Genomic DNA, 23,682 nt, shown 5'->3' with positions numbered 1-23,682 from the left:
TCAAGATTAATATAAATGAAATTGATATTTATTATAATTTATCTATTTAAAATAAAAATTTTAAATTTATATTAAATTAAAATTTTAGATTTAATTTTAAAACATAAAATATACTTTTATTTTTAATCTTATATTAGTTATAATTTAAAATATATAAAAAATCTATCCAATTATTAATTAGTTATTAAATTTATTTTAAATTTAAGTGTTCCTATACTCTTTAAATGGCACGGGTTTAAATCTCACAAGAGTAGGATTTGGCCCACTAGCTATGTCGTGCCTACTATATTGTATGTTTGACTTTGAATCTACTTTAAATTGAACGACATCGGTAAGAGTATTATACTCTTCATTGAATTAAAGTTCTAAACAGTTTATGCGTACGATGTGTATATTATTAATAATTAATAAAAATTCTGAATATTTATTATTTTTTTAATTGTTTGAGACGGTTACAACGCTTTTCTTAATTAATAAATTTTTTAAAGAGAATAACATTCTCTTTAATTATCGAGACTTATAGAGAGAATAATATTATTTTTAATCACATACGTGTCTTGATGAATTCGAACATTTACTACCTTTTAATAATTTCAAATTATTAAAAATACTCATTCGATTAGAGGATGATATGACATATATTATCATTTAATTAAAAATATTAAATTTATTAAATTATAATAATAATAATTAAATTAATAATTATTAACTGTCGACCTATGATTAGCTAATTAACAAAATTAATACCTTACCTTTTTTAAAAAATATATAGAGAGAGGCAGCGGTAGCGTAGTCACAACTGGGTATCATTTTCAGCTATAGTTATTGACTCCTGGACACATTTCCAAGACCAACCGTACTGGGAACTTGTCTTCTCCCTTGTGCTTCGTTTTCTATCGAAAAAAAAATGGAAGGACTGAAATTGGATAAATGGGGTTATGAAGTTAAAACCTCTTCCGATTCTTGCATTTCCGCGATCAACGACTACTATCACCAGGTATTCACTCTTTCCCCTCTCTTTCAATACCTTTTTTTTGTTTGTTTGAATTCGTAAAATTCTTTTTTTCCGGAGAAGTTCTTTTGGTTCTAGTTTGTAAGTGTTCAACTATCACAGGTGCTTGCTTATGGCAGAAATAGGAAAGTGATCTTAGATGCGCTTGTTCATGACAAAGACTGTGTTTTAGCCAACATTTTGGCTGCCCATTTTCTCCATTCTTCTGACCCTTCAAAGGCTGATCCACTTGTAGAAGCTGCCAAATCTAGAATTGTAAGTTTCTATCATTAATTATATGGTTTTCCTTCAGAAAATACAAGGATAATGGAATTCTGTGTAATTTTGGATTTTTGTTGTTTTGAGCAGGAGCAAGCCACTTCTTATGAGAAAGCTGTTTTTGAAGCTATCAATTATTTGCTTTCTCATGATAGAGACGATGATATTGCCGTTGAGTTACACTCTAAGGTAAGGGTAGCCATATTTTAGGCATTTTTGTTTCATTCAGTATATTTTGATAGTTTGACAAGTTTGATTTCTCCACCGTCTGATAGCCTAATCACCACCATCGCACTTGTCTCCATCGTCTATTCACGACATTTTATTTTTTACTGGTTTGCAACATTTCCTCATCTCATCGAGATGAACCCTCCTCAGTTATTAGTATTTTAGATAATTTAACAAGTTTTGTGATGATGACAAGGAACAAGGATTTCCTGATCAAAATTTAAGGGCTTAAGCAGCAAGAGATAATGTAAAATGACAAGAAGAGAAGTAGGTCACCTAAATTCAGAATTTTGCACCTTTCGAAATTGTGTTGATAAAATAAAGAGCAGACCACTGTCCCCTGGTTTACAAGTTGAGAAACTTGGCAGTTTTGTGTAGTGATAATTGTGGCATGCTTCAAAATTATCATGTTTATACAAAAGCTCCAATCTCAACTCGATTTCTTTGATAGGCTTGTTTTTTCTTTCTTTCAAAATTTACTGTTGTATTTGATTCCTGTGCATTTTTTGCAGCTCTTGAGAGATTTTCCAAGAGATCTTGTTTCATTGAAGAGGGCACAAATACTGTGCTTTTATATGGGTCGAGCTGATTTGTCTTTAGATCTTGTTCAGCAGGTAACGTCCTATCTGGTGTAGTATTTTCTTGATTTTTAAGGGAGTGAGGAAATTGTGGATTAATGTGTCTCACATAAAACATTATTTTTGCTTTGCCATATTTTGTTGCATTGACTCGTTATCTAAACAATTTTTATTTTTCCCATGAGAACTTTCGGTTTGTATTTACCTTTCATCCTGTAATGGTTTGTATATTCAATAGGTTCTACCACAAAATCAACAAGAAAATTACATATATGGCATGCTTGCATTCCCTCTATTAGAGCTTGGACGAATGGCAGATGCAGAGGATGCAGCAAAAAAGGGGTTTGAAATAAATAAGCAAGACTTTTGGTCACAACATGCGGTGAGTTTTAGTTGATGTGATATGCTTTGAAGAATAGACGTTTTATTTCCTCCCTTTAATGAATTTGTGGTTATTGTTTCCAATCATATAATTTATATTCTGAATGAACTTATTTTTCACCATATGCATTCTAATTGGATGGTCAACTGTTTCATTGTTGAATATACAATAAAGTCTCCCTGTTGTAATTTATTGAAGGCTGTTTTCACTAATTTGTACAACAAACCGGGGAAAGATTGGCCGTCGATACATTCTATTCCTGTTTATGATAAACTGAGTTATTGCAGTATATATAATTATTATGTATACATGTACTATTGCTAGAAATATATACTTCTCTGAGATAGTTTTGTTTTGTCATGCAGTTGTGCCATGTTCTTCAGTACGAGTGTCGGTACAAAGAAGCAGTGCAGTTCATGGAAGAATGCTCAAAGTCATGGAGTCCTTGTTCGTCGTTCATGTATGCCTTTTAGGCCATTAAATGAGTTTTACTTGTGTTTATTGCCTTCTTTCAGTATTAAAGTTTGAGAAATATCTAGGTTAACCCACAATTGGTGGCATGCGGCTCTTTGTTATTTGGAGGGCCATTCTCCAATTACAAAGGTTAGAGAAATTTATGATGATCGTATATGGAAGGAGTTGGAAAGAACTGATGCAGTTCCTGTGGAGGTATTTCTTCTTTTTACCATCTTTTCGACATCATCCACAATTTCAAATTACAAGTTTTGATTTGTTGGTACATTTAGGTGTACCTAAATGCTTTGGGTCTGTTGTTGCGGGTTTATGTACGGGGAAAACTGGATGTCTTTGAAGATCAGTTGCAAATTTTGGCAGCATTTCTAAGAGATCAAGTGAGTTGACCCTCTTGTACAAGCTTATTCTTATAATTTAGGTGACACTGTTGTTTGCATGACTTTATTGTTTGATGATATTTGTATTCCCTGCATTGTTCAGGCGAACTGGTTTTTAGAGTGGCACCTTGATTTGTTGATAATATGGGCCTTAGCTTTTATCAAGGAACTTTCTAAAGCTGATGATTTACTAAAGGGCTTGAAGTTGAGGTTAGAAAGATTTTCTCCTCTTTTTTGTCATTTTGAAATGTGTCATATTCATTGTATTTCATTGTTGTAGACTTTCCAAGATGAGCAAGAAGAAGCAACAAATAATGCAAAGAGCGATGCAGGTTTGTTCTAATTTTTTCTTCCTTTAGTGATTATAATTAATTTTCTTGTATCGATATAATGAGTTATTCATGTACTGCATTTATATTTTTGTGATATTACTTTATAGGCTTCATGCCTATTCTTTTCACTCTATAAACCTTTTTTCATTAGCTTGCGGAAGCTGTATATGAGTTTGGACGAGGGAACGAAAAGCAAGCACTAGAAATACTCGGTCCTGATTTCGATGCTTATATGTATAAGGTACTACTATCAACTATCATTTTGTTTGTTGGTAATTTGATTTCACTGTCAAAATATTTGGAGTTGATTTGATTTTTGTATCCGGATGCCAGGTTATTGGAGCATCCAATGAACAGGTTGATGTATTTAATGAAATCTGGTACGTTATGTTGCTGAATACTGGACAAGCTACCAAAGGTACGACACCTAATCTTGTTAAATGGTATACTAATTTTATTTACAGTGATTGGTTTTTAACTTCCTCTTTGAATTGTAGCAATTGAATCGATTGAGAAACAGATCAAGAAGAGGGATGGAGATCCTTTCTTATGGCGTCTACTGGTAAGTATATACATATATATATCTCGACATACATTATCTGTTTAGTTTGCACCTATGTTACTTGGACTTGGGTGCCGAGTGTTGGAATACAGCTATAATCATATGACATTTTGCATGTCAATCGTTCAGGAGAAAGGTTATAAGGTGAGTGGCAGGCCGGAAGCTGCGACTATCGGTGAAAAGGCCAGTGTGTTGGAGACGGCATATTTCAACTAAGCCTGTATGTGCATCTGTAGCCACATATATATTTTTAGTTACAATAAAAGATTGAATCAATGTTCACCACCTCAAAGAAACTAGAATGTAACATGTTCTTGTAAACTGGCATATTTACATCTTGTAATACGTAAAATGTGTTCACTTTTGATTGGTGACAATTTTTTCACAAAATGAGAAGCAAAGCAGCGCAGGAGTTTATGAACAACGAACAAATGGCGTAAATGCATACAGGTCAATATAAATGTTTTGGACTCGGTGGTTGAGTGTAGCTCCATCATGTCGGATACACGAGGATGGAAAAAAAAAACTCGTATATGACTGTTTTGATCTGTTTCGATGAGATAAATTTTATTTTTTTCATAAAATTTGGGTTTTAAGTTGAATCAGGTTCGAGTTCCGAAAGAACTAATCTCGTTCGGAGATGATTATAAATTTGTCTTTGGTCTCTGATGTAATTGCATGCCTTCGGCTTAAAAAAATAAATAAAAGTTTTTAAGGAAAAAAAGATCATTCATATCAATAAAGCTACATTTTTTCCTTACCATTAAGTAAAGCCACAAAGCCAAAAGACTTGGATTGCGCTAATTATTAAAAGCGAAAATACTGAGTTAATTCACTAATATAACTTTGCGATTTGATCCCTTGCGCCTCGGCAAAAGCAAAATAATGGAATCTCATTACGCTTCAAAGAATAGCCTCTTTAAAATTGAGCACGCTGAATCCCTCCCCAACTCGGTATAACCCCACTATGCAAAATTTGCTTCATGGTTCCCGTATTAATTTTCGATCACATCGCAGGATCAATTTCTTCTGGAATTCGTGCCCTTCCCGAGTAAAGATACTGCATCTCATCTATCCATGTCTGCCGATTCTAAACCATTAGCCATCTCCTAGAGATAAGTTTTACGACAAATTTAAGAGGAATAATGTGAAGTTACCTCATGTCGAAAGGCGATCCTCATGTTTGGAACATTCGTCTTCTGAATGTCATTCCCTTCTGGACCTCTTTCGAAGTATTTGTTCCCGAGCCAATGCAACTGCAACAAAAAGATAGAGGAAATGATAAAATTTACAAAATGTGTTTACCGCGGGTTGATTCATAGATTTACGATTCAGAAGAGCTTGCGCGGACTGAGACATATTGAAAAAAGAATATAAATGGTCAGTCCATATCAGAAAACCCTCCTCCGGTGTGAATTTGGGTTATCTAAAAAATACCAAGTATTACAAGACCATTTTCAAATACACATTATGAGTTTCCCAGAAAATGCATCAAACTATTTTATCTTACTCAAGCAAACTTTAATTTTGGAGACTTCTACTTGTATTTTTAGACAGGCTTGATGCATGCATTAAACACGCACACATGCATACTTAAAGGTTATATAGCCTTTCAATTGGCCAGTTTCCCTCATAATATGGAAGTGAGTAACCTAAATAGGTAAGCAACTTTTTTCCTCACTCCTTTCTTTGCAATGTCAGTAACCTAAATATAAGCAAATTTTCCTCATTTAGATATTGAAGTAATTGCCTGTTTTTGACCAGAAGAGTACCATGAATGGTAACCATCGACAAACAACACTTCATTGGAAAGGATTGTCGATGTAAAAGGATAGAATGAGAAACTTTGCTTGGTACTTAAACTTTAAAGAGTGAATTCCGCAAGTTGTTTCCATACTTTAAAACAAAATTTAAATGGCCACGAAAAGTTGAGAAAATAAGAGTTATGGAAATCTCTCACCTTTAACATATGCGAAAATCCAGACTGGTATACAGAATTTCTAGCAATCTCACATAAGTCACAAGCACTGAGCTTCCAAACCTGCAAATTACTGATTTAAGATGATGACAGAGACATCAAGCATATGTTTACGCACCTTACCACTTGCTTCTTTTCATGTACTAGTTCTTTTAGAGAGTTTGTGTTGTGGGAGGAAACTTTAATAGGTTGGATGCATGTTTACTTTTGATAGCCTCAGAAATATTGGATATATGTGTATATATAGAGAGAGAAATGTCAAAAGGAAGCAACAAACCTGTGCTGCAACACTGTACTCTTCTACAAGAGCTTCCTTTGTCAAATGAATTTGCAAAGGATCATCAGATGAAAGTGAAACGTTAAGCCCACGCTGAAAGAAGGAAGGAAATGGGTTGCGATGATAGTCCAGGAAAAGGGAATTATTGCTCAGAGGAGACATGGCCAATCCAACCTGATAAAAGAACAGCAATGTGATCAACAATAGTACTTGAATCAATCGTACTGTTTCAAAGGAGAAGTTCATTCCAAAAGCCAGCTCATAAACTGTTCGTGCTTAATAATCTGCAGACTCCGCACATTCTGACATATGGGAACAAGATCTACAGATCCCTTCTGACTGGTTGTCATACGTGCATAATACAATTGAAACATTGTCCTTGCGCATGCCATTTTTATACTCATTTTTTACAACATAAAACTAACTACTAAGAACCTTTTTTATGGGAAATCCTGCAAACCAACCTGTGCAAGGTAATACAAGTACTGCAAAACTGGAGATTTCCGGAGATTAATCCCATGGGATATATTGTTGCACAGAAGGAAAGCAGCAGCTAAATGGTCAATATCACCAGCCTGCATAACTTTGCAAATGTCAAAAGCAATTTAAAAAACTGAAGAAACACTGAAATGGAGAGAAATCGACTATAACCTCCCCACAGTGAGGTCGGAGTTTTATCGTTTGCATTCCTTTTGACTCACGAAGCTGAAAAGGGAGAAAAAAGCAAAAATTATGAAATGTTTCAACATAACATCTATGATAAAAATAAAAACAATCTTCCTTGTATAAAAAGCCAAATTGCAGTATAAAAAGCAATATTGATATGTAAAATAGCTATGATGAGATTAGAAAATTACACGAACCTTGTTGAGCGTATACAGGTTTGCATAAAAGTAGTAGGCATAATAAGAATATGCAGGATTAAATTCATTGGTCCATTCATTGGGAGTCAGCATGTGCTTTGTAGGACGCCTCTCTGGTTTACTCTCATCATCAACTAAATCAAAGCCAACCACCTACAAAAAGAAGCATATTAGCATGCAAGTCACTTCAATAAAGAGCATTTTATTAACTGTATTATCAGTTTGTCAAATAACAATGAAATCTCTTATTACTGCACATTATGCTGTTCATTGAACATAAAACCCACCATCTTTAGGAACGCATGCAATTGAGGATGAGAGTTTGGATCGACTGTAACTTCAAATAGTGGAATAAAAACATTGTCCAGAATATTCTGAAAAGAATTTACAATTCCCATTTGCTTGTACACATTATACAATCGTGGTAGCTGCAAGATAAGTCAAATCAAGTGAAGAAAGTTAACTTTGGTCTTAATAAAATATATCAGAGAGAGGGAGAGAGAGAGAGAATCAGCAGTATTGTAGAAAGATGATGCTTGATATGGACATTATGCCCCAAAAGCCTATCCGAAAGGTTATAAGCTTGTCCATACTTTGAAGTATGTTTCATTAGAGTAGTTGCCGACAATAGTTTTTCCAATTTTAGATGATTCAAGAAACATGAAGACAATTCTTCAATAAACATGTCCGAACAAGATATGATCATTTTGATTCATTAACAAGAAAGGATCCAGGAAAACCAGTACGTAAGACTTAAATAAACATTTTAAAACGGAGATGTAAAAGGGTAAAAAACTTACTGCAACGGTAGATAGTGGAAGAATGTAATAGTACGAAGAGAAATAATATCGGCATTATACCTGGATTAACCAAACTGTAGTGTCACTATAAATTTCATTGTTAATAAACCAACTTGCCAACTGGTCCCATTCACTTTGTTTCCTTCCATATATGGACACCCTGTACTCTGCCATCTAGAAAAGATATATAACATATTACTTGGTGTTGTCAGATGGGAAAGGAGCACTCTAGGTCCTAGAATCCTTTGATTGTATAAGGAACAAGGTGTCAAACACACACACAAACAGTCCTTTGCCTAAATGACATAAGGCACACCATATATGTATGTGTGAGTGTTTATATGTATATGGTATGTATTATAAGCTTAAGATATATAATTGTGATGATAAACTATAAGAAAGTGGTCCTGTTTGAACCGCAGAAAAATGCCAAATTTTCTTTCTTATGTCAACCATATGCATATCTCCGTAAGATACCACGTCTGGTGTTGAATACTCAAATATTGAAAAATTAAGATGTCATTTTTTTGCAATTAAGAAAAAATAAATGATAACTGAAGAGAACTTCAATTAGACCATCTTTCTGCGCCTACACACCAGGTCGCCTACACACCATGTCTGTTGCATTTGTAACAGAAGTCAACCTTTTGTTGAAAATAAAAGGTTATTTGGATACAATAAAAGCAGAGGCTTAGTTAAGAAAAATGGGATACTTCATGGGAGTCCAGTATTCTAACCCTTAGTGGGAATATGGACATCAAGAAAAGGTACTTGAAACTTTAAGGTTAATCAGTAGAAACAACTACAACAATTCTTAGGCTACAGCAAGATTTTTTTTTTTTATAGAACTGTGTACAAACTTTAATATCAATCAGCAAGATGGACAAAGAAAATTCACAACAATGTCAAGAAAAGCCCCTATATTGACATTGCAAAATATTTTATGATGCTTATATTCTCCCTGTCGAGAATAACTTAGGCTTGAGTTTTGCATCTGCATTGGGTATTACAAAGTAAACCCCCGTTGCATGAAGATATCAAAGTTTCAGATCTATCATAATTTAAAATACTAACATTGAAGTTGTCTCTTGAGTCACGTATTAACCCAGGCGATTTCAAATTTTGAATCTCCACGAGCCCAGGCGTTTTAGAAAACTATTCTGTCCTCCGACATCCACCCGTTGTCCGCCGAAGTCGTCCGCCACCCGCCGCCGCCGTCAGCCGTCCGCCACCACACTCCGACCACCGTTTTGACGCCGTTTTTTTTCTGGGAAGATCGCCGGCCCACGATGATTTCAAATCTGGCCTTAGATTTGTGATAGAATCATTCAATCAACGCAGATCTTGATGAAGTCCTCTGTTGTTTTAAGCCGCTTCCTGCCGTCCGTGCTCAACACCGCTGCACCACCGGACCTAGTGTTTTCTCGCGACAAGAATCCCCTATCCAAGTGTCGAGAATCGTTTCTATTCTCCATTTATTTCCAGTAACCGGGTCGGCAGAAATATATACCATTTCCTCCTCCTTCCTGTTTTTTTACAGTCCTCACCATGGAACCCCAACCCCCGTCTCAACCCAGGAATCCTCGAAGGTTTGCTGCAACAGGCGCGGTGGCTATATCCTATGCGAGTCACTCTACTGTTCCTCCTTCAACGTCAAGATTTTCTCCACTCCCTCATGAACCATATTTTTGTGGTGCTTCTGTTGATATTTCTCTTGATTCTACCAAGGATTTAGAAGCGAGAGTGAAGGAACTTAAAGCTCAAGTGTCTGATTTGAAGAAACGGGAACAGGAACTAAAAAGGTTGGAGAATGCATTACACGAGGGAGGTTTTTCAAGACATCTGAACTCGTCGGTGCAACCACTTCATCTTATTCCGGTAAGGAAAAACGTGCAATGGAGACAGAAAAGGAGAGGACAAAGACTCGGAAACGACACAGGCGAGTTTTCACCAGACGTATGTTGGCCGGATTGAGGCATTACGGTAATTTCCCTCTTCCCCCGCATGCTGCTATGAATGATGTATTGGCTGCTTTGGCACGTGAGGCTGGTTGGACAGTAGAGCCCGACGGCACTACGTACAGACAATCTCCTACGCCCAAAATTCAGCAAAATTTGGGAACGTATACAGTGAAGCAGAAGGGAAACATAAGGTCGGAAAGATTTCTGTAGTACAAGCAATACCAGCTCCTCCTATTGCTGATATTGATCTTGTTGGAACCAAGGAGAGCACCACGAAAGGGCACTCCAATGAAAAGTTTTCTGAAGTAAAGAGAAGGAGAAGAAATAGGTCTCATAATTCGTCGAAGGAAGATCAACCAAGAATCGGAAATGGGTTCAGAAATGGTTGTTTCACGATATTTATCGAAAACCTTCCAGAGACGATCCATTGGAAGAGACTTGGGTCTATATTTGGCATACACGGTCAAGTTATTGATGCATTCATTCCTAAAAAAAGAAACTCGAAAAGGGTTCGTTTTGGGTTTATTCGCTATGCAACAATTGAGGAAGCCAGGATAGCGATTTCAAAGATGAATGGTAATCATATTTATGGCAGCAAAGTTAGAGTCTCCTTGGCTAAATATAAACCCCGACAGTCTTAATGGAGAAAGTCCTCGACAGTTGTTCACCTAATGTCTGGGATGGAAGATATTTCGAGGAATAAACTATCTGAAGTTGAGGGCGTAGTGGACGAAGATAAACTACACGAGTTGAATAATTGTCTTGTGGGGTGGTGCAAGAACTTTATCAAAATTGGTAATCTTGCCAACCAAATTCAAGCCAAAGGACTAGTTGGCTTCACGCTAATGAGAGTTGTTGGAAATGCGGTTCTAATGATTTTTGAAGATTCCGATTCGTTGAGAATCGTGACGGATGAGAAACTAGAGACTCTTGCAGAATGGTTTTCTAGAGTGGAAACTTGGTCAGAGAGCCTAGTGGTGGAGTGTCGTCGCGTCTGGTTAGTTTGCGAAGGTATTCCTTTTCACGCTTGGAATTGTAATACTTTCAAAAACATTGCAACTAAGTGGGGCAAATTAGTAGCAATCGACAACAGTTGTGAGTTTCCATCGTCTTTTGATCGGGCTAAAATTTAAATACTCACAAAGGCTCAAGGGAGAATTGATGAGTTGATCCTTCCTTCAAACCTAATTCTTGGGTCCCCAAAGATTGCGATATTTCATTAGAACTTGTTCCTTCAATTGGATCTTAATTGATCGACAGCTGTTTTCAGAGGCGTTTATTTTAGTTTTTGGTTGTAAATATTGGTTTTTATTGTATTAGAAGGTGTTGTTAGATGGGTTAATAGGACAAATTGGTTGAACTAATGTTGTAGTTTATGGGTGGTTTAGGGTTGTTCCCTGTTTATTTGTTTCTGTTAAGGGTGTTTACCAGGTTGTACCTTTGTAATTTCTTATGTTCAATAAAATCCTAAGGCACTCTTTTCCTCCTTCCGCTGATTAAGGAGCTACCCTACTAGCTCCATTAATCAAGAAGGGGGTTTGCACTCTTTTCCTCCTTCCGCTGATTAAGGAGCTACCCTACTAGCTCCATTAATCAAGAAGGGGGGTTTTAACGAGGCCTGAAATTCTTATAAAAAAAATAATTTAAAATACTAAATTGAACCTAATGCCAAGACTGATGAATGCCTAAACAAAAGACACAAGATTAAACCAAGGACGTAAACTTCAAATAGCAGAGAAAGGCATTCATAAATACTTTGGAGTTAGGAAGAGTAAAGATATATGTTTTGGAGTATGAATCTAATTAATATTTTTATTTGGGACAAGGTGAAATGGAGGGTGCACAAGCAATGGTTAAATTGGAGTACTATGACTTCACTGGCTTTATTTATCTATAAGCATCAACCTGATATTTGCTTGTTTCAAGGTCTGATAGCACTTGCTTTGTAACTTCTGCCAGAAAACGTCCTGCACAATAAGCACCATTCAATTTGTCAATGCTTGCCCAAATTTATATTAATAGAAGAAGTCACAACACATATTATTACCAATAAAATAAAGTGTTGACCATGATGTCAATATGAATTCAAAATACAAAGTGGGAATTAAATAGAGAAAATTATCAAAATTGAGTGATTGTATCAGTTACCAGTAAGAAAAAGAAGAAAGCTATCTGACCAAAGATAATGAAAAACTAAAAGCTTGAGTTGTGATGGCGTAGTTGTCAAACCTTGTATAAGATTGTCCTGCTTTAAAAAGATCTCTCTAAGCCTGCTTTGCCCACAAGGATTATATTTAAGATTGAATTTGTCAAATCGATGAAAGGTACTCTTATCAGCATGAACATCCAACAAATCAACATTGAGATCATATCTGAAATACAAGACACATGAAACATTAGTTGAAATAAATCAAAGAAAATTTCTGAAACATAGAAGAGAATAGAACCGAAGTTTTGCCTACCCAGACAAGTCCAAACTCTCAAAAACCTCTTTCAACGTCATATACTTTCCATCCCTAAATATAACAACCTGCACCAGTTTCATTTAGGATTGTTTTGATTATGATCCATACCTTTATATGCTTTCAAACAAATCACAGGATGCTTGAATTAAAAAATAAAAAGGAATTCAAACAACCTCATCAGGTTCCTTTTTAAGTTTTGATTTGATGAAGCTAAGCAGATGTTTCTGGTTCATGCAAGCAGAATGATGCACATGTGTATCAACCTTCCGGATATTGTAGAAATCCCTGTGTGGTGCACTCTTCTGAGCCAAAAACTCCCTATCTGCATTTACTAACAGATGAAGGCGGAACTTCTGTGCAGCATTCAGTTGTTAGTTGCATAAACAACCCAAAGTGGATAAATATATTTAAAGGTAAAAACACTACCTCTTCAAGAAACCTTAGACGGTGATGGCAAGCAGAGCGAACATTTCCAGCTGACATGACTTTTAGGAGGTGATGCATATCAGTGAAAAATGTTGTTGAGCTCGCAACAGGAAAAAGCTCAACAGTGTCTGAAAATTCATAAACAGATTTACTGTTCTAGGGTTCATCAAAGCAAATAACTGTAGTATTGTAAACACATGGATCAAGCATATAACAATAGTTTATGTAAATTTTGCATGATTTCCAATAGATTACATTTTAGAGACCATCCATGTTATACAGTGTCACACTAAAAGAACTCCTGTTGCTGTACCCACACACACTAAAGACTCTATTCTCCTAGGAGATATTAAGATTTCGGCACAAAACTGATTCAACATAACCTTGTCAAGTTCAAGAAAAAGACTTAATTGAATAAATCAGATTCATTGTTGACAAACTAATATAGAACACACAAATGGTACATACCACTTTCACTTGCATAAACATGAATAATTCCATCTTCCATCCTAAAATGATGCTGCATGAAATGGGAAAAAACAGCTTAAACTACAAAAGAAAATACTTTTATCACTGTTGCTTCAATGAGTGCAACAGAAAATGTTGTAATATTGTTTCCAACCAATATCTAAATAAAGAAACACACCGCTGATTTTTCAACAGGTTCAAAGTGAAATGGATCACATCTCGCCTTTGGAGTGCCAGGTTCCTTCACAGGTTCCTTTGTCCATGGAGCAATCTCCTCCCTGTAAACATAATTGTCTCGCAATTCCAAGCACTCCTGTACCATCTTCCTTACTTCCTCCTCTTCTACATTTGTTGAATCTGAATAGAGATTGTTAAAAGCAGAATAATGATCAATTTTGAAGTGTTCTTACTCAAGCACCTTCAGTAAGCAAAGACTAATTCTGACTTGGCATGTTGATCTTATTTGATCAATGTTAATAGAGAGGTAACATACTAACATGTGTTAATACAGGTCCAAGACACCAGTTCAAAAATTAAAGCAATGGAGAAATACAACTAGCTAAATATGAAAGCAAAAATACAACAACGATAAATAGTGAAATTATTATATTTAGATAAGTTATGTTACCATGCAATGTGCTTCTAGGAAGTAAACTAGTCTTTGCAAAAACATGATCATTCTCAAATATGCCAACTGAAGATGAATCCACGTTTCCCTTTCCAACAATATTAACACTAGATTTTTCTTCATTCCCAGTAGCTTTATAAGTCTTGTCCTGAACACGATTCACACTATCACCTCTAATCGGAACAGAATAGGAATTTTGAACTTTTGTAGCAACATCCTGTAAGTTCACCAATAACAGATGAATAAAATACCCACAGCTTTTTGATTAATTATTAGTAACTAACAATTCACCATAGTTTTTTCTTCAAATGATAAACCATTAAACCTGAGTCAAAGCAAACCTATATGCTCAAAAACAAAGTCTACTGAAACTAATTTTCCTTTGTATTATAAGAAATGGTGTCTGCATGAAACTGAAGGATACACCAGAACTGGAAGTACACTCACCTTTAATAAATTTGCATTAACATCAATATTTTTGCTGGCAAAAAGAATCTCATCCTCATCTGCAGCCTCTGTCCCTTCATCGTCAGAATCCCCAGCAACATTGCCACCAGGAGACCTTGGAGTCATTAGCCGACCATAGGTAGCCAACCTTGTAGTGGAACCACCGTGACTGAAAGTTTTACTCTCTCCTGCACAAAAATAAATAAATAAATAAATAATTATAATAATAAAGAAGAAGAACGTAGCATATTTAATGTAAGAAACATTGCAACAGCATTTAGCAAATTTCCCAGAACCATTTTCCCAAAATTCTCGATATGCATCAAGCCAAGAGCTGATTCCTAAAGGTACATTTGGCAGTTGCTTTACAATTTACATTTTGCTCTTAGAACAAAGAAGAAAAATACTTTTGGAAGCAAAAGAAAACGAATTCTTTAGAGAATTAGAAATAATAATAATGATAATGATTTTTTTATATAGAAGTAGGAAGTCTCGTTAAAAATCCCCTTCATAGTTGTCCCATACCACAAGGGAAAGGAACAAATAGCGGAAGGAGGAAAAGAGTACCTCTGATTTATTAAAAACCCAAAGAAAGACACCGTTCCTTGTACAATACCAAAACTACAGCCCTCTAATACAATTAGAACACCCAGAAGTGCCCTATAATTCACCCAATCCCTTCTTTAGCTAATTTATCAGCCTCCCAGTTAATACATCTAGGAATCAGCCCAAGGATTATCTCCCTAATCTTTACGAGGGTCTCTATTTCCTTGACTAGATTGATAAAACAGGTAGAGACAGTAGACAAATTTATCCAATCCACCACAATTTTACAGTCACTTTCCACTATAATAATAATGATGATGATAACATGATGCATCATTAATCTAAGAATAGAAGAAAATCTTATTAGAACTGATAGTCTAATTTTATTTGTTTATTCATTTGTAATCAAATTTTATGATTTTCATTATTCAACACTCAGCGACAGTTTTAGGAAAGTCATGTTTACAACATTAACTCTACTTCAATTCCAGTTTCTACTTCCCCTCCCACTGTTAGCAAACTACTCAAACTCCTTTCAGTAATGTGGCATTTAACTATGCCTTCTAATCAATACATATCCGCATTTCATCAAAATTTGATTAGGAGTCCATAACGATTATCTTCAAACGCTGTTTCGACTGTTATGGTAACGACGTGGTGGTGGTGGGTTGGGGGGGAGACAACAAAAGAACAGTGCTTCTAAACCTAAAATAAAGAAACTACCTCTCCCAGACGTTTCAAGAGGAGGAAGACCCGAAGGAATAAAGTTAAGCTTCTCAAGCGAGGAAGCAGAGCAATTCTGAACTCTTTCCCTCACAGCCTGATCAAACTTAGCATCCTCCTCGAACCACTCATTACGCAAAGCCACGTTAGGCATCGAGCTGGAAATGCGGGAACTCATCGACACCTCCGTCTTCTTATCAAAAGACTTAGCCTCACTCGCTCCATGGTTCCGGCACCGATCCACTTCGGGTAGTCTATCATCTCGTCCGTAATCCACCTCTTCATCCTCTTCTTCCTCATCGGAAACGACACGACTCCGAGACCGTCTAACCCGCGGCGGAAAATCACGGCGGATCTCGATGAGGCGATCGATGACGTGGTCGACGCTGCGTCTGTGGATAAAGAAAGCGGAAACGGCCATTAACGAAGCTCCAACTAACGCCGCCATCGCCAAGTGCAACGAAGGAACAGGCGTTGACGAGTCCATCAATATCTCCTTTCTTCAAACAAAGCAAGTGTGGAACCCTAATTTATTTCTTTTTTTGAAAATTTATTTTTCAGAGGCGCAGCATTTGTTAAGAAGAGAGTGTTTGGGATTTCTTTTGTTCAGTGTTTGTTAGGCAGCAGATAGAGGAGACGTGTTGGGCGAGTGTGATCGGGAAGAGGAAATGTTTAATAAAAAAAAGTGAGAGCCGAATGGCGGGACCCGCTGGGATATACGTGGACCTACCGGGTGATGACGTATCCTTTGTAGCTGTCTCCATCTTGTTCATGTGTTTCGGTTAGTTTATCAGCGGACGGACTATGGGTGGGTTAGGGCCTACATCTCCGTACGGCTTAGAATCTTGAAGAAGCCCACTTCACTTCCTTCATGTTTATTACTTACAATGAATGACCCCTTCTGTTCACGTGGAATGAGGCATACTCATTCTTACTACTTGGTGAACGCTAGGGCTGTGAAAAATAATATGATTCATTTATCTGGTGGTCCAATATATAATATTTGATATGTTTTCTAAGATAATTCAAATTAGATTAAATACAGTTTGGATTAATTTCAATTTTAGATTATTCGAAAATCTAAAAATAAAAGACTAATATAAGTTATTTTTTTCAATTTTACTTATATTGATGTAAGCTAATAAAGAAAAAATATTATTAACTTATTTATATAGATGTAAATTATTTTTTCTTTGGTCTTTCTTGTTTGACGTGTCAAATACTTGAAATAAAAATATAGCTAATTTATTTACATTGGTGTGAGTTGATTTTTTTTCCATAAACTTAATCGACGTAAATCAATTGATAAAAATAGTAAATGCAGACTGCAGTGAGAAAATGACTTATTGAAGATAAAAAAAACCACGATAAATCGTTGGTGTTTTTTGGGTAACTTATAATTGATTTTACATTAACCATCAATTTCACTTGAATTAAATACTAAAAAATAAAGAAAATGTTTTATAAAAAGATCAATTACAATGAAACAAACAGCCGAAATTTTAGAAAACAATTGTGGGCCTCTTGTTCCAAATATATACCTTACGTTTTCAATCAGAAAACGTGTGTGAAAGTTGTAAAATGCAAACCAGAAAATTGTGTTAAACCATGTCACATGTTAAAAAATCAAGTATCCAATTTTTCCATATCAAATAAGATTATTGATCCAAAGTTTTAGATATACGATTTTCCGGATATCCGAAAAAGCATCCCCAGTGAATACAATGAGAAAGATGGAAAAGCCAAATGATACTACTTTTTGTGTACTTTTGAAGATATGATGTATGTTTTTCATTGTCTGATGACCATGTATGTTACCATCATACAAAATTGTTAGTTTTCATGAATTACTTATGAATATTATGAGCACCATTCTCCTGTGATGTTAGATTAAATCCATAGTCATCATCTCAGCGTCAAGACAATGTAGGAGTAAATGCAGCTGATTTTTCTCAATCCATCTTTCATTTTACTTGTAAAAAATATAGATGTAAACAAGATGTCTATGATAAAAAAGTACTTGGATTTTTCATTTTGAAAAAACCTCTATCGACAAGTGGAGTTTTATCAAATGAGTTTGGTTCGAGTATTTGATGTTTGGCTTCATCAGGTAAAGTCGAGCAATTCGGTTTGCTCGAGATTTGAGTTCGAACTATAAAAATAAGAGTTTGAGCTCGAACTCAACTCTCAAAGCAATAGCACTGTAAAAGAAAGAACAAGCCGAGACAGACTGTCCTATTAGATAACAAAAGCTCAAGAATAGTAATAGAGAATAATTCTAGGTCTGCCATTGCTCTTCCTTTTGTAGGTAAACTAATACCAACAGTAAATATATGCTACCTGAAGTGGATCTCATATGAACAAGGCACAGTCTCACAGCATATTATCACTACCGGGTTTTATATGTTGCAAAAAAAATGAAGCCTGTAATTGAGAGACTACACCGGAAAGTTCCACATACTCTCGACACTTAGTTTCGGCGACTGTAAGCCCTCTGTCAGACTGAAAGCTGCTGAAACCTAAATGGCCAAATTTTAGAGCCTTGGTCAGTTTGAAAACAAAGCAATAATCCAAGTAAAGAACTTGAGCGAAGTTAACAATGCTATCAACAGCTTCAAATATTATCTAGAGCACCAGAAAACTCTTTAACGGAAAACATTAAGAAGATAACTTGAAACTGCAGAAAGATAAAATAGAAGTTGGGGAATGCATCAGCTAACATAGTAATTAAAGTCCTTTGGAGAATATACCCGATGATTAAAGATCAAATCCCTCCTTTATCAAGAATAGAGGAAGGCTATTTGAGCCAACCCTGGCTCAGTGGTAACTTTGGAATACGTATTTCATAACAGATGACTGGTTGGGCTTATAATGCCCTGTAAGGCTGTAACCTACCTAAGCACTAGTTACAGAAAGGTCAATCCTCCCCTTTAACTGCTCGTGCTAGAACACAAGGAAAAAGTGTTGCACCACTGAATCTAGTCAACTTTGAATAAAAGCAACAAAGCAAGCGAAAACTGCCCATACTGGTTTTGTTATAATAATGTGAAACAGCTGAGGTTTAAGTAAAATCTATGGGGAAATAGCTAGGCAATAATTTGAGAGGTCCAATTTATGTCATGGCAACATGTTTTATGATAAACCTATTAATGTTTGTTGTGCTATATTTCAAAGACCAGGAAGAAAGAACCCATGGCTTAGTTCAGTACGTTCATGCAGCTACCCTTACGGGATCGTATCTAGCAGGTTCGGGTTCAAATTCCAGCATCCATAACTCCTCCTTTGTATAAAAAGGACCATGACTGAAAAGGTCCGGCAGATTGATACAGATGCAGGCTATAAACAATGCCGATTACAGTCGATGAATCTCGCCCTTGCTAGAAAAGTTAGGCTACTATTGAGCGACTTCGAAAACATTGCACAACATCAATTTCCTCCAAAGATTCCTCATACACCTTAGACAATTTGAGCCAACGTATCATTAACTAACTACTTTCATCAATCAAGGTAACTTGCTACAAAAAGAAACGATCAATCAAACATAAGAGCCGAAACAAAAGGCCAGTGAAATACCTTAAGCCTTCCGGTTTCATTGACCAATGAGCTACTAGACAACTCGACGCCCAAAACCCGACTCGATGTCTCATATGTAGCTTTGATTAGATCAGCAACACCAATTCTCCTGGAAACGGCCAAGTCCCAAGAATTGTTGGCCAAATCATAGCAGGGTTCAAAGGTTATAAACCCTCTATGCACATAACTGTACTTCAACTTGCAATTCACAGAACCAAGTTCATGGCTTGCAGATATCTTGTTGGCTGAATCCAACAACAGGGTCCCATCCAGTACTGTCCGATTTTCATTCCTCGAGTGAGTATATACCCAATTCACCTGTTTACCCTCCACCTTAAACGTGTTCAAGAACTGAAACTGAACATCCTGGACGGGGAAAAAAAAACAAGGCAAACGAAACAACTTTACAAATATAAAATAAAAGATTACATTTTTTCTGACACATTAAAAAATATTGCAATTTGAAAGAGTAGAAGAAAGGAATTCGACACCTTTTTGGGGATGTCAAAGTCGACGGTGAAAGAACCGGGCTTCTCAATTGAGAGCAAAATGTTGTCGGGTTTTACGGCGGAGCCATCAGTGAAGTTAGTGTCCGATAGAGCAGCTCGGAGCTTAAGCTCTCCTGGGTTGGCTGTCACCGTGGCGGCCAAACCTTTCTTGTCGCCGTTGGTCCCTCCTATAAATGACACTGCAGCATTCATCATCATCTTCTGTTGCTTATATTGTTTTCTTGGCCCCAAGGCCTAAGAGTTCTAAAGAGGTGGATTTGTTGTACTTATTTAAATGGTCTTTGAGCCTTTTCCAACAAAAGCTTCCTGCAAATGATGAGAAATATATACCTTCGTGAATAAGGGTTTTAGGCTCCATCGTTATTTCTGGGCCTGGGTTTTTAGTTGGTCTGGGTTACCAACTCTGGTTCAAATGAGATTCTATGTATTTTTGGTGCCTCAAGCCTTGATGGGTATACCATTTTTGTTGGTTAAATTACACCAAATATCACTACATTACTAGGGTTACACAATTCTGAAAGTCACAATTTAATCATTAAATCAATTGATTGTAATAATTGAATTATTATGTAATTAAATCTTGTTGATAGGAATAAATGGAGTGTAATGATGGTAGACAATTTACTATTTCTGATTTTGATAAAGAAACGTAACTGATAGTTAAACAGTGATTGATCGATATGAAGTTTTTCAATCTCCATAAGGGGAGAGGATGATGAAATAGTGAGTGTGGTTTTAAATTGTTTTCTCAATCTCGTCTGAGAGGTTTTAAAGTTATTATTCTTAGATGTCGGACATAAGATTATGGTGTCTAATTATAAGTTGATAAGTCTAATAGAATAAATAATTATTAATTATAATTTTGATAGATCATGTGAGTATGTTAGAAGTGGATTATGACTTTAAAATGTGCAAAACTCTTAAAATCTTATGTGAGGATATAATTTTTCAAAATTCTGACTACGGATGAGTTTTATAAGAATCTTGACGTGGGAAGGTTATTTTTTGCAGGGAATGTACAAAAATCTTAAATAAAAATAATTTTTTTTAGGTTAATTCACATTTTATCACTAGGATAGCACTAGCTTGTTAACATAGTTTTAGACTTTGGATTTACTAAATCAGGGAGCTTTGGTTAATCTTCCCCGCATTTATGGCCGCCTGCTTCTGAAATTCCAACCATTTTAAAAAACAATCCGAGATTCCCAATTCCTTCCTGCCTAAAACCTTTTCTTGATGGATGCTTAAAGCTAGTTCTCGTAGTTCCAATTCTCTTATTTTCACAATGGCTGCATCAGCATTGGCCACCACTTCACCATTGGCCACCACTTCACCATTGCTATCAGCATCCTCTTTCAAGAAAACAAATCTCAAAACCTTTCCTACCCAAATACATTCTCCCTGCACTGCTATCGACCCACTTCTTTTGAGGTCAAAATTTCGAAACTTTCAGCGTCTTCCTCTTCCTTTGACCGAAACAAGTGCTTCCAAAAGTGGGATATTTTATACATCTGACCCAATCGGAGAAGAGGAGATTTTGCCTTCTTCTGAGGAGAAGCCGTTGAAATTCGCCCTCTCCCTCTGGTTTTGGTCGGGTTTTCCTTGTCTCTGATTTGGTATGGCACGTCTGGAGATGCTAATGCCGCCACTGCTGACTCCATTCGAGCTTCCAGCTTCGGCCTCAAGATTGGGAGTGCAACTCAAGCCTATGCTCTTGACAATCTTATCAATTCTTGGGTCTGCCTAATTTTCTTAAACGTTAATTGGAAATATTCTAAGTTTTTAGTTCATTTTTAGATTTATATTTTACAAATTTGAAGCTAATAGCATGTTCTCTTGCATGGTAAAAATTAAATCAACTAATTTTTCTTGCATGGTAAAAATTAAATCAACTAATTTTTCTTGCATGGTAATTTTTGTTTAATGCTCGTGCTTAGAATTGTATAGAATATAATTTTAATGGTTAGTTTGTGTATACGTGATTATCTAATGAGATGGTGATAATTTTACAGACCTTGTTATTTAACCGCAGGAATATGCTTCCTGTGCCCTTCATTATACTATACCTGAAGAGGTTTGCTACTTTTCTTGCTGGGAAAAACCAGTCTGCATCTATGTTTCTTGACATGATTTTCAAGCGGGCTAAGGAGAAGGCTGGTCCTGTGGAAGAATTTCAATGGCTCGGGCTAATGCTTTTCGTGGCCGTTCCTTTCCCCGGAACAGGAGCATGGACTGGAGCCATCATAGCCTCTATTCTTGATATGCCTTCTGGTCTGGTGTATCAGCCAATTTCTTCGGTGTCATATTGGCTGCCCTTCTGGTAAACTTGCTGGTGAACCTCGGTCTCAGGTATGCCATTATTGTTGGTATCATTCTCTTCTTTATATCCACTTTCATGTGGAGTATCCTCCGGAACATGAAGAAGTCTATGAGATCATCAAACTAATGTTAAATGACTTATTGAAATAGGCTCCTTGTTTTTGTTCTCTTTTCATATAGTCTCTAGCTTTGATTTGTGTGATTCATCCATCAGACTCCCAAGGAGCTTCTCTCTTAAATGTAAGCTTCGTTTAGATGCTTAGATTGTGATTTGTAGGAGCACTGGCTCAAAAGTACATACTGTTTTTTTTTTTTGATAATTTTAGACGATGGAATAAGAAATGAACCTTCCAGTGCTTAAAACAAGAGAAGAGGACATTCTTCAACCCATAGATCAGAATATGCATAACTATGTTCTGTATTCAGTCTTATTTGTCCATGAAGACTGAAGAGGAACCAGCATTGCAGTTACTCTTATCTTATATTTTACTATTTCCACAGAATATAAATTACTATAACCGATTGGCTTGTTTAGTTTATCGCATTTTTAAACTCCGTAGTCTATTATAAGGTGTGTAATCTTCTATTGATGCGGTAATCCTTTAGTCTTTGTTAGATTGAATGAAATGCTAGTCGATTTGTAGTTCATCTTCATTAGAAGTTGGAGAAGCTAAGTTGAATCTGCCAGATTCTCCAACAACCTTTTTGGGTTCAATCTACTCTTTAGCTAGTACCATACCAACTATTTAGTATAGAGGTTCCTAATCCCTAATCGGTGAATTTAATTACGATGTTTGACCTCTGTCTCACTCTTGTTTGTTGTTTAGATATTGAGTCTTTTAACACTTGTTGAACAAGTTATTATTTGCTACTAAATCGCAAATATGGTTCAAAGTGAAGACTGTTACACGTGGCTCTAACAAACTGCTAGCCATTGTAAATGATTGATTTCGTAGATAAGAATGACAAAGTTGAAGTTCTTGATAAAGAAAGGAAGAACTTAGTACCGTTGATGGATTACTTCAAGTAGAGAAATGAACAGCATAGTCGGATGAGAAACTCCTCTAATATTTGCACAAAATATATATATGTGTGTGTGTGTGTTCCTGAAAGTTTAGTGCCATATTTCCGTATGCATATCTCCCTAACTTTTCTGCATGAAAAAGAAAACATGTTTTTTGATCATAAATTGAAACTATGTTTCTGTTATCCGATGGCCGCTGTTGAAGTATTAGCTTATCTTAGTCAGATAAAAAGAGTTAATCTCTTAGTGCAGAATTGAATCGAGAATGTGATGAATGGCGATGGGTCTGAGATCTCTTATGGCAATAAGTTCCTAGTTAGAATGTATCACTAAAATCTTCATTGCAATGAACTGGCCTTTGAAGATCATCTCATCTTTTGTTTGTACAAGAATTGTCAGAGTTTTATGCCCTTTTAAGCATCTTCTTCTTTTCGTTGTCGACATTTGATGTTCTGTAAATAATCAATTACCT

At 36.0% G+C, this 23,682-nt stretch overlaps 3 protein-coding genes and 1 pseudogene across 5 annotated transcripts; 2 read left to right on the top strand and 2 right to left on the bottom strand.

Annotated features, from left to right (window-relative positions):
• Positions 1-806: 806 nt before the first annotated feature.
• On the top strand, positions 807-4,488 carry LOC120134047 (tetratricopeptide repeat protein 38-like). The gene is made up of 14 exons (XM_039150528.1): positions 807-997; positions 1,115-1,267; positions 1,361-1,459; positions 2,011-2,112; positions 2,315-2,458; positions 2,824-2,918; positions 2,998-3,127; positions 3,205-3,309; positions 3,413-3,519; positions 3,590-3,641; positions 3,793-3,882; positions 3,975-4,059; positions 4,139-4,203; positions 4,333-4,488. Exons 1-14 carry the CDS (start codon positions 908-910, stop codon positions 4,417-4,419), a joined length of 1,404 nt encoding a protein of 467 aa, XP_039006459.1. The 5' UTR covers positions 807-907; the 3' UTR covers positions 4,420-4,488.
• On the bottom strand, positions 3,135-16,347 carry LOC120134046 (probable AMP deaminase). Of its 3 annotated transcripts, XM_039150526.1 has the most exons (20): positions 15,786-16,347; positions 14,517-14,704; positions 14,070-14,286; positions 13,620-13,798; positions 13,442-13,493; positions 12,974-13,101; positions 12,721-12,900; positions 12,545-12,612; positions 12,312-12,454; positions 11,988-12,049; positions 8,182-8,295; positions 7,609-7,749; positions 7,322-7,474; positions 7,110-7,163; positions 6,923-7,033; positions 6,459-6,632; positions 6,164-6,244; positions 5,361-5,459; positions 5,178-5,284; positions 3,135-3,174 (listed from the first exon to the last, which is right to left on the bottom strand). In XM_039150526.1, exons 1-19 carry the CDS (start codon positions 16,270-16,272, stop codon positions 5,210-5,212), a joined length of 2,706 nt encoding a protein of 901 aa, XP_039006457.1. In that variant the 5' UTR covers positions 16,273-16,347; the 3' UTR covers positions 3,135-3,174; positions 5,178-5,209. The 3 variants fall into 3 exon arrangements, with proteins under 3 accessions (XP_039006457.1, XP_039006456.1, XP_039006458.1); XM_039150525.1 differs by lacking the exon at positions 3,135-3,174 and having other exon boundaries at positions 4,877-5,284; XM_039150527.1 differs by lacking the exon at positions 3,135-3,174 and having other exon boundaries at positions 4,877-5,284; positions 13,620-13,783.
• Positions 16,348-18,002: 1,655 nt separating this feature from the next.
• LOC120134049 (outer envelope pore protein 24A, chloroplastic-like) lies at positions 18,003-20,147 on the bottom strand. Its single transcript, XM_039150529.1, has 3 exons — positions 19,850-20,147; positions 19,359-19,724; positions 18,003-18,304 (listed from the first exon to the last, which is right to left on the bottom strand). The coding sequence occupies exons 1-3, from the start codon at positions 20,063-20,065 to the stop codon at positions 18,224-18,226; spliced, it is 663 nt and encodes a 220-aa protein (XP_039006460.1). The 5' UTR covers positions 20,066-20,147; the 3' UTR covers positions 18,003-18,223.
• Positions 20,148-21,152: 1,005 nt separating this feature from the next.
• On the top strand, positions 21,153-22,554 carry LOC120134279 (annotated as a pseudogene).
• Positions 22,555-23,682: the final 1,128 nt, after the last annotated feature.

This window comes from Hibiscus syriacus, unplaced genomic scaffold (genome assembly GCF_006381635.1).
Source record: "Hibiscus syriacus cultivar Baekdansim isolate YM2019G1 unplaced genomic scaffold, ASM638163v2 tig00110597_pilon, whole genome shotgun sequence".
NCBI classification, from domain to species: Eukaryota; Viridiplantae; Streptophyta; class Magnoliopsida; order Malvales; family Malvaceae; genus Hibiscus; species Hibiscus syriacus.
The sequence above is the reverse complement of the archived record's forward strand: the minus strand, read 5'-3'. Positions and strand labels throughout refer to the sequence as shown.

Bases quoted from the DNA above. Each gene is read 5' to 3' on its own strand.
- LOC120134046 (XM_039150526.1), bottom strand. From the start codon at position 16,272: ATGGACTCGTCAACGCCTGTTCCTTCGTTGCACTTGGCGATGGCGGCG. The intron at 12,455-12,544 runs GTAGGCAAAACT...CTTGTATTTCAG, and splicing joins GAGAGTTTGGACTTGTCTGG to ATATGATCTCAATGTTGATT. The intron at 6,633-6,922 runs GTTGGTTTGCAG...TTCTTTTATCAG, and splicing joins ACTTGTATTACCTTGCACAG to GTTGGATTGGCCATGTCTCC.
- LOC120134049 (XM_039150529.1), bottom strand. From the start codon at position 20,065: ATGATGATGAATGCTGCAGTGTCATTTATAGGAGGGACCAACGGCGAC. The intron at 19,725-19,849 runs GTGTCGAATTCC...TTCCCCGTCCAG, and splicing joins ACTTTGACATCCCCAAAAAG to GATGTTCAGTTTCAGTTCTT. The intron at 18,305-19,358 runs GTATTTCACTGG...TTGGCCATTTAG, and splicing joins ATGAAACCGGAAGGCTTAAG to GTTTCAGCAGCTTTCAGTCT.
- LOC120134047 (XM_039150528.1), top strand. From the start codon at position 908: ATGGAAGGACTGAAATTGGATAAATGGGGTTATGAAGTTAAAACCTCT. The intron at 1,268-1,360 runs GTAAGTTTCTAT...TGTTTTGAGCAG, and splicing joins AAGCTGCCAAATCTAGAATT to GAGCAAGCCACTTCTTATGA. The intron at 3,520-3,589 runs GTTAGAAAGATT...TCATTGTTGTAG, and splicing joins CTAAAGGGCTTGAAGTTGAG to ACTTTCCAAGATGAGCAAGA.